Source organism: Peromyscus eremicus, chromosome 16_21 (assembly GCF_949786415.1).
Source record: "Peromyscus eremicus chromosome 16_21, PerEre_H2_v1, whole genome shotgun sequence".
NCBI classification, from domain to species: domain Eukaryota; kingdom Metazoa; phylum Chordata; class Mammalia; order Rodentia; family Cricetidae; genus Peromyscus; species Peromyscus eremicus.
Window position 1 is genome coordinate 26,945,204 of NC_081432.1, and position 13,421 is coordinate 26,958,624.

At 50.7% G+C, this 13,421-nt stretch overlaps 1 protein-coding gene across 1 annotated transcript in view; it reads left to right on the forward strand.

Annotated features, from left to right (window-relative positions):
* Nucleotides 1-321: 321 nt before the first annotated feature.
* The window catches only part of Edar (ectodysplasin A receptor), a 29,059-nt gene continuing 15,959 nt past the window's right edge, over nucleotides 322-13,421 (forward strand). Inside the window, exons 1-4 of the mRNA XM_059282270.1 lie at nucleotides 322-372; nucleotides 958-1,080; nucleotides 1,800-1,981; nucleotides 9,243-9,328. Coding sequence (XP_059138253.1) covers nucleotides 322-372; nucleotides 958-1,080; nucleotides 1,800-1,981; nucleotides 9,243-9,328 — 442 coding nt within the window. The remainder of the gene's footprint in view (nucleotides 373-957; nucleotides 1,081-1,799; nucleotides 1,982-9,242; nucleotides 9,329-13,421) is intronic.

Here is a 13,421-nt window from a genome sequence, read left to right on the forward strand (position 1 = left end):
TCTTCATACTGCGACCCTTCAATACAGTTCCTCCTGTGGTGGGGACCCCTACAATTATTTCGTTGCTACTTCGTAACTGTAATTTTGCTACTGTTATGAATCGTAATGTAAGTATCTGATATGTAGGATAGCTGATATTTGGACCCCTCAGGGGTTGTGACCCCCAGATTGAGAAAGAATAGACCCCATTCTTTGGGGTGTGCCCTTCCCCATGCTGTCTGCTGGAAGTCACCTTCATCCACTGAGACACGATGAAGATGAAGGCAGCTGGAGCACCTGATACAGATGCAGTGTGTCTTTCAGGTACGCTTCCGGGAGATCATGGCCCACATGGGGGACTGCAGGTGGATGTCCTGGCTTCCGGTGCTGGTGGTAAGTTGTTCTGAGGGCCTGCTCCGACTGTACATGGACTTCAGCACCTGCAGGGCCCTTCCCTCAGGCCTCAACCCTCACTAGCTGTACCACCTCAGAACGCCCTTTACAGCCTCCTACACCCAGCTGTCAGGAGGAGGACAACAGCACCCCAGTTCTAACTGGACCATTTACCAGGCGCTCTCTTCACCGGGCTTGTAGATAGAAATGTCTCTCAATGCTTTTCAGTGATGTGTTAGCCTGTGTGATGGGCCCACAGCTAAAAAAGATCAGGAAGTTCCTGCCCCCTTGAGTCCCTCCTGGCGGTGGGGGTTGGGACACCACAAGACCAAAAGACCAGCCCCTAGATGTCTAGAGACTCAAGGGAAGGCATGCCTCCTTCATGGCCTTAAAAGAATCCAAGGCTTAGAATGGTGTGGGAAGAGGATGAGTTTGGACGGCAGGATCGGAGGAAGGGATTGTAAGGATGGCTGCGGATGGGAGGGGGCGGCGGGGGGGGGGCAACCTCGGGCTCTCCGGGGACTGTCCCCACCTACCAACGGCATCTTGAGGAGGTGTGGAAGCCAAGCACCCTTTCTGTGGCAGGTGTCTCTGATGTGCTCAGCCAAGGCCGAGGAATCCAGCTGTGGCGAGAATGAGTACCACAACCAGACTACCGGGCTGTGCCACCAGTGTCCTCCCTGCAGGCCAGGGGAGGAGCCCTACATGGTAAGGACCGGCCTGTGTCCCTGAGCTCTGGGGAGGTGGGGGTGTGCTCCCAGCACCAGCCTCCTAAACTGTCACTGAGGTCACCAAGGTGTATTCATCAGGGCTGAGTGGTATGTGTGCTGCAGAGCACAGTGCCCTCTCCAGCTGTGCACTCTCCAGCTGTGCCCTCTCCAGCTGTGCCCTCTCCAGCTGTGCACACTCCAGCGTATTTTTCAGGCATTCTGAATTCTTGCAAAAGTGTCCCGTCCTGCCTTGTTGGGCTGACAGTCTGAATTGGAAGTGTGGGGGGAAATGCTCTCCAGGAACAGTGCATCAATTCTGAGAGCCGGGGGTGGGGGGGGTGGGGGGGGTGTTGGGGCCCCTTCTGTGGAAAGGCTAAACACACAAGCTCTGTGAAGCACCAGAGAAATGTCTGGAGCAACAGTATCTAGGGTTCTTGCAGCGTTCTGAGGAAACTCAGGCTCCCAGGTTGTTCCTCTAGTGAGGCACCCCCGGGGGAAGCCAGTGGACCTATCTAAAGGACCTCATCTGAGGCTGGAGGCTGTCACTTAGCCTCAGATGGCAGAGGAGAGGAGCAAGCTTAGAGAAAGAGCCAAGGGAATCAGGACGGACGGCAATTACTGTAGGATGGGCAGCCGAGGCTGGACCCAGCCCGCATGCCACTGTGCCGGCCTCTTAGTCACTTGACGTGTTCTCATACCCTCTGCCTCCCCGGCCAGTCCTGCGGATACGGCACCAAAGACGATGACTATGGCTGTGTGCCCTGCCCCGCAGAGAAGTTCTCCAAAGGAGGTTACCAGATATGCAGGCGCCACAAGGACTGTGAGGGCTTCTTCCGGGCCACCGTGCTGACACCAGGGGACATGGAAAATGACGCCGAGTGTGGCCCCTGTCTCCCTGGGTAAGTGTGTTGCTGCGGGGCTGACCTCTGAATGGTGAGGAGCAAGGACCCCCGAGAGCAGAACCCCACAGGCACAGCAGGCCTTCACAAAGGGTCGTGCCCTACCCTTTGTCACCGCCTACTGGGGATAATAATAGGATGGTGAGTCCTGTTGCGACTCGTGGACCAGCAACCTTCAGGTGCGGTATTTGTGGCTGATAAGGGGGCATGCATCATCACAGCGTAGCCTGGCTGCCTAGGTAAAACATACCAGCCAAACACTCACAATGTGAAGTGAAATGAAGTGAATACATGTGAAGAATTTCGGAGGGAAAAAAAAAGTCTACCATTCACAGGAAGGTATTATTTTCAGTATGCTGGGAAAGCTGTGAGTAAAAAGCATGAGTCCCTCTGATGTCTGTGCTTCCCACACTGCTGGGGTATATAGGTCTTCCCCTCAAAACGCAAAGTGAGAATGTAACTGATCTGAAAGACAAAAAGATAAAAAATCTTTCTGTTTTCCCGATAGAACGCATTAGCAAATTCTGCCGGGACTCAGGAAATTCCTATCTGGAGACCTAATCAATTTTAAGCCCGGCGGTTGCTGCTGCCGCCCCCTAGTGGCCACAAAACATCATGTTTTGCTAGACTACCAATGAAGGAGGAAAGCATGGTGGGAGGCGGGGGAGGGGATGGAGGTGGTGGTGGTGGTGGTGGTGGTGGTGGTGGTGGTGGTGGTGGTGACAGAGATGGTGGTCATGAAGGTGATGGTCGACCGGATCGTGCTGATGGCCATGATGTGGCAGGTCTGGGGTGGGGAGAGTGGAGCTAACACCAGACATGAACATTGCCTTATGAGAAAGACATAGTACAGAAGTGTCAGAAAGACGTCTCCAACATAAGCATAAGTGAGCTGTGAATTCACTCTTCAACACACACACACACACACACACACACACACACACACACACACACACACACAGAGTTCAGTTTCATTGTAGAAACAACTATTTCACAGCTTCTGTCACCACCTGTCTCTCTGCTGGTGACAGACTCCCACCGCGGTTTCCCGGTGTTCTGTCTTCAGCTCGGGCCACCTCCTGAGCCACAGACTCGGGTATCCAAATATTTGCTAAGTAATCCAATGCTCAGGTCCCTGACTCAAAGCATGATTCAAATGTATGTGTCGAGTGAATCTATGAAACAGTAGGACCTCAGCATGTAACCTTATCCTTCGATGTGTGAAAAAGCTGAGAGCTATAAATGGGGAGGAGAGTAGACTATTCCCTTCGAAAAGATGAGGAAAAAAATTTTTTTTTCTGCTCGCATAGTTGTTGTGGTTACCGTGTTGTGGGACTCCCCCAAAAGGAACAACAGTGTTAGAACCCGAACAGGTGTATCCCCACACAGCTGCATAAGCAACATGGAGGGGACTGGTTGGTGCAGACCCTGGGTTTGCCTCTGAGTGAGGGACACTCAGTGAGATCTGATGGTAGACAGAACTGGTCTCTAGTAGCTTACACAGTTCCTAGAATTTGATTTTGATTGATTCATTAATTAATTGGCTTCAGATTTTTTTTCTTGGTTCAAAGGTGTGATCCACAAAGAAACATAGAATGCCTGGGGGCCCCTGTGTCAGACACAACCATCCCATCATGCTTCCTTTGGAGGAAAGGAACCTTCTGTGTAAACCTGTTTCCAGTCTCGTAACAGATGCATTATTTATTTTTGCATTATTTATTTTCCCTGAAGGCGGCAAGCATCTGACAGGGCCTGGTCCTCTGGTTCCCATGGAACAGTAAGGAGTTCATACCTGGAGATGTGGAGCCGCTAGAGGCAGGTGGAGGCAGATAGAGGTGTTCTAGCAACCAGCACGGAAGACTTGGACCCTCAGCTTAAAACTGATGCAGGTCCCCACTCAGAATGCCAAGTCAGGGAAGGGCGCAGCAGGGCTCAGTGTCAGCAGGATCCTGTTGATGGCAACAGGGGAAGTGGCTGAGTAGGGAAGAGCCTGGAACCTAGGGAGCAAGAACACTATGGAGAGCAGGGGGAACTGGGACAGAGGGGGGGGGGGGCCGCGGCGAGAGTCTAAGGACTGCCCAGCAGCTAGATGGAGGCACAAGGTGGAGAAGACTCATTGGTGTCTGCCCTCCCTGTGCTAGCGTGGATGGTGGTGCCACATGTTCAGACGCAGAGTACAGGGGGAAGACGCATTTGGTGGGGATGCGGAGACAGGTAGAGGTCAGATGTGTAGAACCCAGTGCTGTAGGACATCCAGACCAAACTCTCCCACGTGGATGGTTGGAGAGGTGTAACACTCAAGGTGAGTGTTGAGCATTGGTTGGGCTGTCCATATGGGATCCATGAGGCAGCTTCACAGTGCAGGGAGTATGGGCCAGTGCGTGGCAAGGCTCCCCAACCCACACATCTGGCTCTCAAGTGGCTAAAGGTGAGCCTGTGACTGTGCCACACCAGGGGTCCATGGGAGCAGTTGTTCTGTCCAGATTATCCAAAAGGGGCAGTGACTGTATGCAGCCGGCTTCACTGCCCATGAGAGCCACAGAGAAGAGACTTTCTAGCTAAACTAGACAATCCTGGGACTGCGTTGCTCAAAGGCAGATGCCACCCAGCACTTGAGAACCTGCTCAAAGAGACATGAAGACAATTTGCCTGGTCCCAGGATTTGCCAGAAAGTATCCAGTCTCCAAAGACGTTTAATAACGGTAGTGAGCCCCCTGCCTCTAGAAGGCTACAAGCAGACGCCCTTTGTAGAATGAATGGTAGGGGCCACGTGGGTTCCAGAAGCCCGTTCTGGGCTCTGACGTCTTGAGTACTTCTCTCTCTGTTCCGTAGAACAGTAACTTTATCTTCAGAGCTTGGGACAGATTGAGGCTGGAGCACCCCCCCAAGCGAGGGAGGGGCACATGTCCACCCCCATCTCAGGGTGCTGCGTATCACTCCCCAGATGTGGCAACTGGGTAGTCAGTTCCCCCTTTGGCTTGCAGTGAGATATATCTGCTAAATCAAGCATTCCTGACCCTGAAGCCACTGAACAAAAAGCCTCCACTTTACCCCTAGTCCCCAAGGACTGCGACCTTAGAACTACTACCCAAGCTCCATAGGGGCAGGACCCACTTCCTGTTACACGCCCTAAACTGACAGAACACAACGAGGCTCTCATGCCGGCACAGAGGACTATGGGGCATTTTGGCAGGCTGGACCGGTTAGCTCCATGAACCCCTGTGGTTATGAGGCAGGATGTAGATTTACCTGGTGTTTGTCTTTTTAAGGCTGCGGGCTGGCCCTCTCCTCTGCTGTGGTTTGGCAGGTGCTGGCTCCCATTCTCAGTTCTGTACGCACATGTGGCCCAGACACTCTCTGAACAATAGCACCGTATGGGGCTTTCCTGTCTGTGTGGGAGATGACAGGAGTCAGGGAGAAGGCAAGAGGGAAGGGGCTAGATTTCATAACCTCCCCCGCTCTGGCATCCCCTGCCCCTGGGTAGCTGCTGCAGCCAGCTCTACACCGGCCACTGCCTTTACACAGGAGGCCTGAGAAAGGACTCTGCAGGTCCCAGATTTCTGCAGGTCACGAGCATCTCAGGACCCAGAGCATCCACCGCAAGCCTGGGTCCCAGGAAAGGGGAATCTGCTGGGGAAAGCAATTCCTACCGACTTAGAGGAAGTCAGTCTGAAGAGAAGACTCTCAAATCCTTGTTTAAACTGAATTTTGCCCCGAGCTAGACAACTTAGGCCAGGAAGGACAGAAGAGAGAAGGAGAGACTCCTTCAGGTTGTCCCCAGCTGTCAATGGCTCAGCTTAGCATTTTTCTCCATTATGATGTTTCTACTCATAAAAGAGAAACATCACTTCAGTTCGGATTAGCTCAGTTAATGGTGAGCCCCATGCATCACTGTCTTCCACTTCCAGAGCACTGCATGAGACAAGCTTTATTACAAAGCAAGCTTTGTGTTAGATGATGCAGCCCAATTATAGGCAAAATGTGCATGTTCTGAGCACGCTACAAGCAGCTCCACCAGCTAGCGTGGGGTTGAGTGTATGGAATGTGTTTTCTATTTAACGATTTCTTTAACTTCCAACGAACTTACCAGAATACAACCTCATGGTAAATCCAGGAACTTTTGTAGAGAAAAATCAAAATACGGATCAAAGAGTAAGGGATTGCATCTTTGCAGAAAGATAGATAGATGGTCTTGACCCTAGCTGGACCACAGATGCCTAAATGAACACTTTACTTCAGATGGAAGAAGACAGGCCAGCATTCTCCACCCAGCTGTATGCAGAACTCCAAGTACAAACTTTGAGGTTAGGTTAGGTTAGTCCTGGAAGAAACACCTACATTTAAAACTGTTCTCTGGGCTGGAAGGATGGCTCTGTCAGTGTCTGCGGTACAGGCATGAAGATCTGAATTCAGATCCCCAACATTCACATAAAGGCCAGAAGTGGCGACAGGCGTCACATAGACAGGGGGATCCCTGGAGCTCACCAACCAGTCCACCTAGTTGAAGCAATGAGCACCAGGTTCAGTGAGAGACCCCCGTCTTTACCAATAAAGCAGAGAGCAAATCAACTAAGGTACGAGACACCCAAGTACGTGTGCACCGCATGCAAGCCTGCACATACACACAGGAACACACACATAACAAAACACACACACAAATATTCTTGCAGCAGTACATGCTAGAACAAGGTAGTTTCTTATCTGGAGGCATTTGACACGTGTGCCAGGTAGGCCACGCAACTTCTAAACAGCTTCCTAGACTAACCCATCTTTAAAATTTTTATAGCAGGGCTTGAGCTATGGCTCAGCAGCTAAGAGCACTGGCTGCCCTTCCAAAGGAGCTGGATTTGATTCCCAACACCTACATGGCAAACTCTCTGTAACTCCAGTCTTAGGGGATATGACACCCTCTTCTGACCACCGATGGCACCAGTCATGTATGTAGTATACAAACAAAACATGCAAACCAAAGATTCATACACGTAAGATAAAAACAAACTATTTTTTTACACCTTTTCAATAGTACTTCTTCATTCAGTTACTCTGTCCAGCTTGATCGAGTGTACAATCAAGGCCAAGGCAGGAGCGTGGAGTGGTAAACAACATTCACATCCCCTGTGAGAATCAGAGGGAGACACCCAGATGGGAGTGGTCAATCTACGCAGAAAATGCCTGCCTGCATGCCAGATGGGAACCCTGGACAGAGCAGGCAGCAGCCTCCTCCCAGGTGCTAAACACCCAGGTCTTCAGTGTGTAGCAGGTCCCAAGGCCCCGGTGGTCCACACACCCCCTTCTGTGTGTGACTTTGGAGCCAGCCTTACCTGGGGCAGAGCCCGACAGGCAAACATAACCAGGACAGACAAGTCTGTGGCTCTGCTGCTTCCAAAGGGGGATGGGTGGCATCCCCAAATACCTTTGGAGCTTTCTTCTTTCTCAGAACGTGGAACTGTGGAGCAGAATATAATGCCGTTCATTAACTTGTCTAGCCAATAATTTCCAACAACTCTCCTTCCTTAGTACCTGGCAAGAGGTATGAGGGAGGCTTACCCTCATTGGCCTTCAGCACCCGGTCTTAGCAGGATGGGAGAAAAAAAAAACAGTGTGGACTTGGGAGTAAGATGTTAGAAAGCTTCAAGCCGGGCGGTGGTGGCGCACGCCTTTAATCCCAGCACTCGGGAGGCAGAGGCAGGCGGATCTTTGTGAGTTCAAGGGCAGCCTGGGCTACCAAGTGAGTTCCAGGACAGGCACCAAAACTACACAGAGAAACCCTGTCTCGAAGGAAAAAAAAAAAAAAAAAAAAAAGAAAGAAAGAAAAAAAAGAAAAAAGAAAAGAAAAAGAAAGCTTCAAGCAGAACTGACCCAAGCAAGTTGAGGCCCCCTGCCCCCTGCTGGGTAGATCCACCATTGATCCCTCTGTAGCTCCTTGCTTCCCTGACAAAGATGGCTTCTTAGGGGACCAGCGGGTGCATTTGGGAGCTTTTCCCAGAAGGCTTGACAGTTAAACTGTTGCGGCTTCTCCGAGGGGTGTTTTTGAGATTGGTTAATTAATGTTTACAAGATACACGGGGATCTGAGGATAAAAGGCTCTGGGTAAGGGCAAGCCATTACAACCCTGATGTCACTGGTAATGGTCCAAGCTCGGGCAGGCTGGGGTCCAGAGTCTTCCAGCCCGCCCTCCTGCCTCATCTTACCACCCACAGCCATCAGGAGGGCTAATGAGAAAGAAGTTAGGAAACTACTGCAGGTGGATCCACCAGCAGGGAGGGCTTTTCATCTCTTGAGTTATCACAAAGGGAAGCGAGGAAGCACGGACGGACTCCAGCTCACTTTATTTGATTAGACCTCTCACAGTGTGATAAATGGCCTCATGATCACCCCACAATGTTTGTTTATGGAAAGAGGCTCACACCAAGAAATGAGCCAAATGTGAAAGAATTCCCCTCCTTTGCCATTCCCCTCCCTGGCACTACGGCAGGGGAATGGCAACCACTGAGGGCTGGATCCTTTAAGGGGCAGGGCGGGGTAGTAGCAGGAGCACTGTTGGGGTGAAAAGGACTTGAAACAGTGTCACTCCCAGTGATTCACCCTGTCCTGTGAGTGCAACTGCAGACTTAATAGTTACACAGGTGTCTTTAGCCTGGGGCAATTAGTGCATCAGGACCAGGCTCCACTCTGGGTCATCCTCCAGGCTACCTGCACTGCCCTGTGTGACCAGTGTAGCTGTTCCCTGTCTCTGGCACTGTCACCCACCCAGGCCGTTGAGGGGTCCCAAAGGTCCCAGAGACAAACAGGGATCTTGCCAACAACCCCACCAAGCTATGGGCTCTGAGAAGGGTGCCCGTGAAAGCAGAGAGACACAGGGAGCTCACCAGTACCCACACATGGTGAAACACAGGCACTTCTGCTGAAAGCGTTCATGAAAGGTAGTAATCACACACACACACACACACACACACACACCACCACCACCACCAACAACAACAACAACAACAACAACCCCCTCAGGAAAGGAACAAAGAGAGGAGGCCATGTAAAGTCAGACCCCAAATCATCCCAGTCCTGGAAAAAGAATGTTCCACTTCAAGACATGCTAAACATCCCCCCTAAGGAACTCAGGGAGAGCTATTGGCCTCTCAGGTCCTCAGTTCCCACCCAGCTATCTCATACCGGGCTTCAGCCACAGCCTAGTAACATCCGGGTTGTACCTGTGTGGTATCTCTCACTCATCTGCCTTTTCTCTGTCTCATCTTGTCTCCTGTAGCTACTACATGCTGGAAAACAGACCCAGGAACATCTACGGCATGGTCTGCTACTCCTGCCTCTTGGCACCTCCCAACACCAAGGAATGTGAGTGCTCTGCCCTTCGACAGAACCACTGTCTGATTTAAACGCATTAGTGATGGCCTCACGGTGCCCGAAATGTGCGCAGTGTTGCATTAGGGAAAGGAAGTCAAAGTTCTTCTCCTTGGAGTAATCTTACCAAGAGCAAGCTCGAATCTGAATTCTGTTCCTCTCCGTGGGTCCTCCATCATCTCCTGTCTGTCTGTCGGATGAGTCTGAATCTGTCTTGTGAATCTGTCTGTCCCTGTGCCTGTGTGTGTGATTGTCTGTGAATAGCACAGAAACCACCACATGGGGAAGGGATGAGGGAAACTGTACAGAAACCTTTAACAGAGGTTTTACTAAGGATGAAGTCCCTGACTCCAACTGACCCCAACTGACCCCAAGTGCTCCACATAACAAACATTACTGTGAATGTCACTGCAAATAGACTTATCAACCTATATCCATGTTGTAGCGAGCACTGACGGTGCTTTCTCCAGGCTACCTGCACTGCCCTGTGTTGCTTTCAACCTATTTGCTGTTTTCAGCATTTATTAGCATAACATACATAAGCACACACACACACACACACACACACACACACACACACACACACACACACACGCACGCATTACTCTTGGGGAAGGGGCATGAGAGCGCACAACTCAAGAGCACAGCCATGCATTGTCTTAGATTGTAAATGTTGATTTTGTGGGAAATCCAAGGCATAGGAAGGTTGGTTGTTACATCGTTCTCTTTAAAGCAGATGAAACAAACAGGCTGAGCACACAGTGGGACAGCATTCTCAAGTCCTGAGTGACCTCATGGTGTATTATTTTTGGTTGTGAGCCTAGCCTTTAACGGCTGAGCCATCTCTCCAGCCCCTCATGGTGTATTATTAACTCTTGACTGTGAGGTCCAGCAAAAGTTCCAGTCTCTTAGTGTTAAAAAAAAATTATAATATTGCATCACCGCAGGGCCCCACTTGTCCGGCACTGGTGTCTTCTGCTACAGGTGCAGGATGAAGCCAGTTCCAGCACCTAGACAAGATTGGCACAGCAGTGGCTAGACACAGAGACAGCTCGGCCATCAGTGGCATTTGTTTCTCTTGCAAAGGACGGCAGTTCAGTTCCCAGCACCCACCTCAGGGGGTTAACAACCATGCAGCTCAGGGATCAGGGCATCTAGGACACACACACACACACACACACACACACACACACACACTAATAAAAATAAAATCTTTTTGAAAAAGACCAACACAACAAAGGTATAAACAGGGTATTGGCTTTGCTGTGGGTGAGTGTTTTTGAGTCAGACATTAAGGCTGTCACGCAGGCCGGCCAGCAGCCCCGCCCAGGAGTCACTCGGTTATACCTTCTGTCTCACAGACAGAGATCTCAAGATCTGATCCGCTCAGCTTATGGGACCACTTGGAAAGCTAAGGGGATCACAGACACAAAGATCTTTGGAAAATACTATAAAGTGCTAGACAATTTTAAGTTCTCATGTATACATAAAATTACACGAGGCCATGAGAAATGTAGAAATACCCATAAGTTATCAAGAAATGAAATAGCTTCCAAAAACTACAACTATTAGCCTCATGGGTTTATAACCTTCCATGGGCTGCTGCTTTTCTGGTCTCCTTATGGTCCATCTTTCATTTGTGGAGAAGGGCCCTCCTTCTGTTTCAAAGGACTCTAATGGATGGTTTCTTGGACTTGGCGACATGGTCTAATAAATGTAGAAATGTTCTGAAGCTGGGGCCCTTAGCCTGCATCCAAATGTCAAACTTACTAAAAGTGTGTTTGGGGACCACCCAGACCTGCTATGGAGGGAAGATGAAGGAAAGCTAGAAGGAGGCTAGCCTCATCATCTACCCATGCTCTCTACAAGAAGGGAAAACAAGAAGGGAAGCCCGTTCCTGGAACCAGCCTGGGATGAGGCCCATCCACCCTCATGTCACAATTGTACCTTCAAGGAGAACGTGATAGGGACCTCCTCCTTAAAAGGTCAGGTGATAGGAACGGAAGAGTGTCACCTCCCTGCTGGTGAGGCCCCACAAAGCGATTATGTGACTAGACAGGATGCCTGGAAGCAGGGATGCTAGAAGTTAGGGAAATCAGAGGGCCAGGCCATTCTCTGCATTCCAAATAGGTTGGCAATTGGAATAGATTTGCATGTGTTTAAAATTGAACTTCCTACCTGTCATATGCTAATTAATTTACAAATTGGAGGAGGCCCTGGGGCTCCTGGCTGCCAGCCTGGCCTGTGGTGAAGTCAGCTGCCATTGCTAATGTGTTTCTGTAGGGAAATCTATGTGGATGAAATGCCAGATGATTCTGCGATGAGGTCCTCACCTGAGGGGAGAAGATATCAGGACCGCACCACCTATCAGAAAGGGTTCTTTGGCTAAGGAACCTGGGAGGGAAGTAGCTCCCTTCAGGGGCCCTCACACACATTCATGCCCTTCCCTTATTGCCTGGGCAGTCAGAAGAGCCAACCATATGCATTCAACCTGGGGAAAAGCAAGCCAAGTCCCTGACTCCTAGAGATTAAAAAACAAACCAAAAACAAAGGATCCCCTCCATCTCTCTACTCTTTAATTGCTTAACTGACAGCTAGATCCCAGGAAGGCTTCAGTGTAGGTTTTTATTATCCAGTCTTGGCTCTGGGGCCAGTTCAGCTCCCTCTGGAGTCCTTTCAAGCCAGTCTCCAGGAATCTGTTTGCCCAGCCCAGAAGCTTGTCTGAGACAGATGTGGTAAATGGAGCACTGACTGGTCAGAGCCTCCTTTAGAACGTCAAACAACTCCACTCTGCCCTTCTCTACTCTGGCCTCAGTTTGGAGACTGTGTTACCCGGGATGCATTGTGATTGGAAAGAGCACCTCTAAAGACAGCCCTGTGAAATTAGGAGACCCATATGCTCAGTATTGTTGTCCACAGCCCCACCCCAGGAAAGCCAGAGACTTGGCCAAACCTCGTCTTTGTTGGGCTCTTGAAACCCTGGCTGGTGGCCTAGGCTGCACCTCTTCCTGAAGGGTGGATTTCCTGGGCCTTGCTGTACCAAGTTGTCATTCTTGGTGCTCTGAGTCAAGGACCCTGGGGCACCTGGTGATGCAGCTACACGCCCAGGAGAGCTGGAGCAGGCAGATGGCCAGGTACAGGACAGCCAGTCCAGCTACATGCCTGAATCAGCTCGGGGTCTCCTCTTCAGGAAGGATGGGGGTCAGGGTACCCACCACTCCCCTCACCCCACGTGACTGAGCCTGCAATGGCATTCTCAAAGAACTGGCTGCTTCTCTGGGCGCTGAACAGGGGAGTTCATGTGCTGTGATTCTTGTTGTATCCCCACGAACTGCTTGAGGTAGCACACGTTTCTGGGTCTGCCTGTGATTCAGCAGGTCTGGGGGGCCCCCAAACACATTTTTATTAAGTCTGACATTTGGGTATAGGTTAAAGGTCCCAGCTGCAGGCCATTTCTGCCTTTGTTAGAGTATTTATCCAGCCTCATGGAGCGCTGTTTCCATCCCTGCCAGGCTGTACTCAGTGGTGTCTACCAACAGACTTTTGCACAGCCAGGGTGGATTAATGCTCACCAAGCACTCTCGTAAACATGTCCTAAGAGTACTGCTGTGTTGCTGTCACACAGACCATCAAGGGACCCTCGGGAGGAATGAGAAAGTGACACGGATTTACTTATAAAGTAGAATTAAATGGTCCTTTTCCTGGATGGCCAAGATGCTGGGTTCCAGGTCAGTCCTGTCTCCAGGCTGACCATCATCACCATCAACACATGGAGGCAATGGTACCCTGGGAACCACTTCAGTTTCTGCTCTCTCTACCGTATAATTGAGACAATACCTGCACACACTGGGGTTGACAGTATGTGGACATTGAAACGGGAAACACAAAACAGATACAGCTGGCAGTCTTCCCTAAACCACCACTGGCACCCAGCAACCTCTTCCCGGGCCTTGAAGCAAAGCCCCGTCCCCTCCTGCCAGTAACAGCCCACTGGGAGAGCGTCGGGCCTCAGCCTCCTTCGCTATCTGCTGGCATGGGGCGCTGGCAAATCCATGTCAGACCAAAGGGACACCAAAGCCCTTTGATT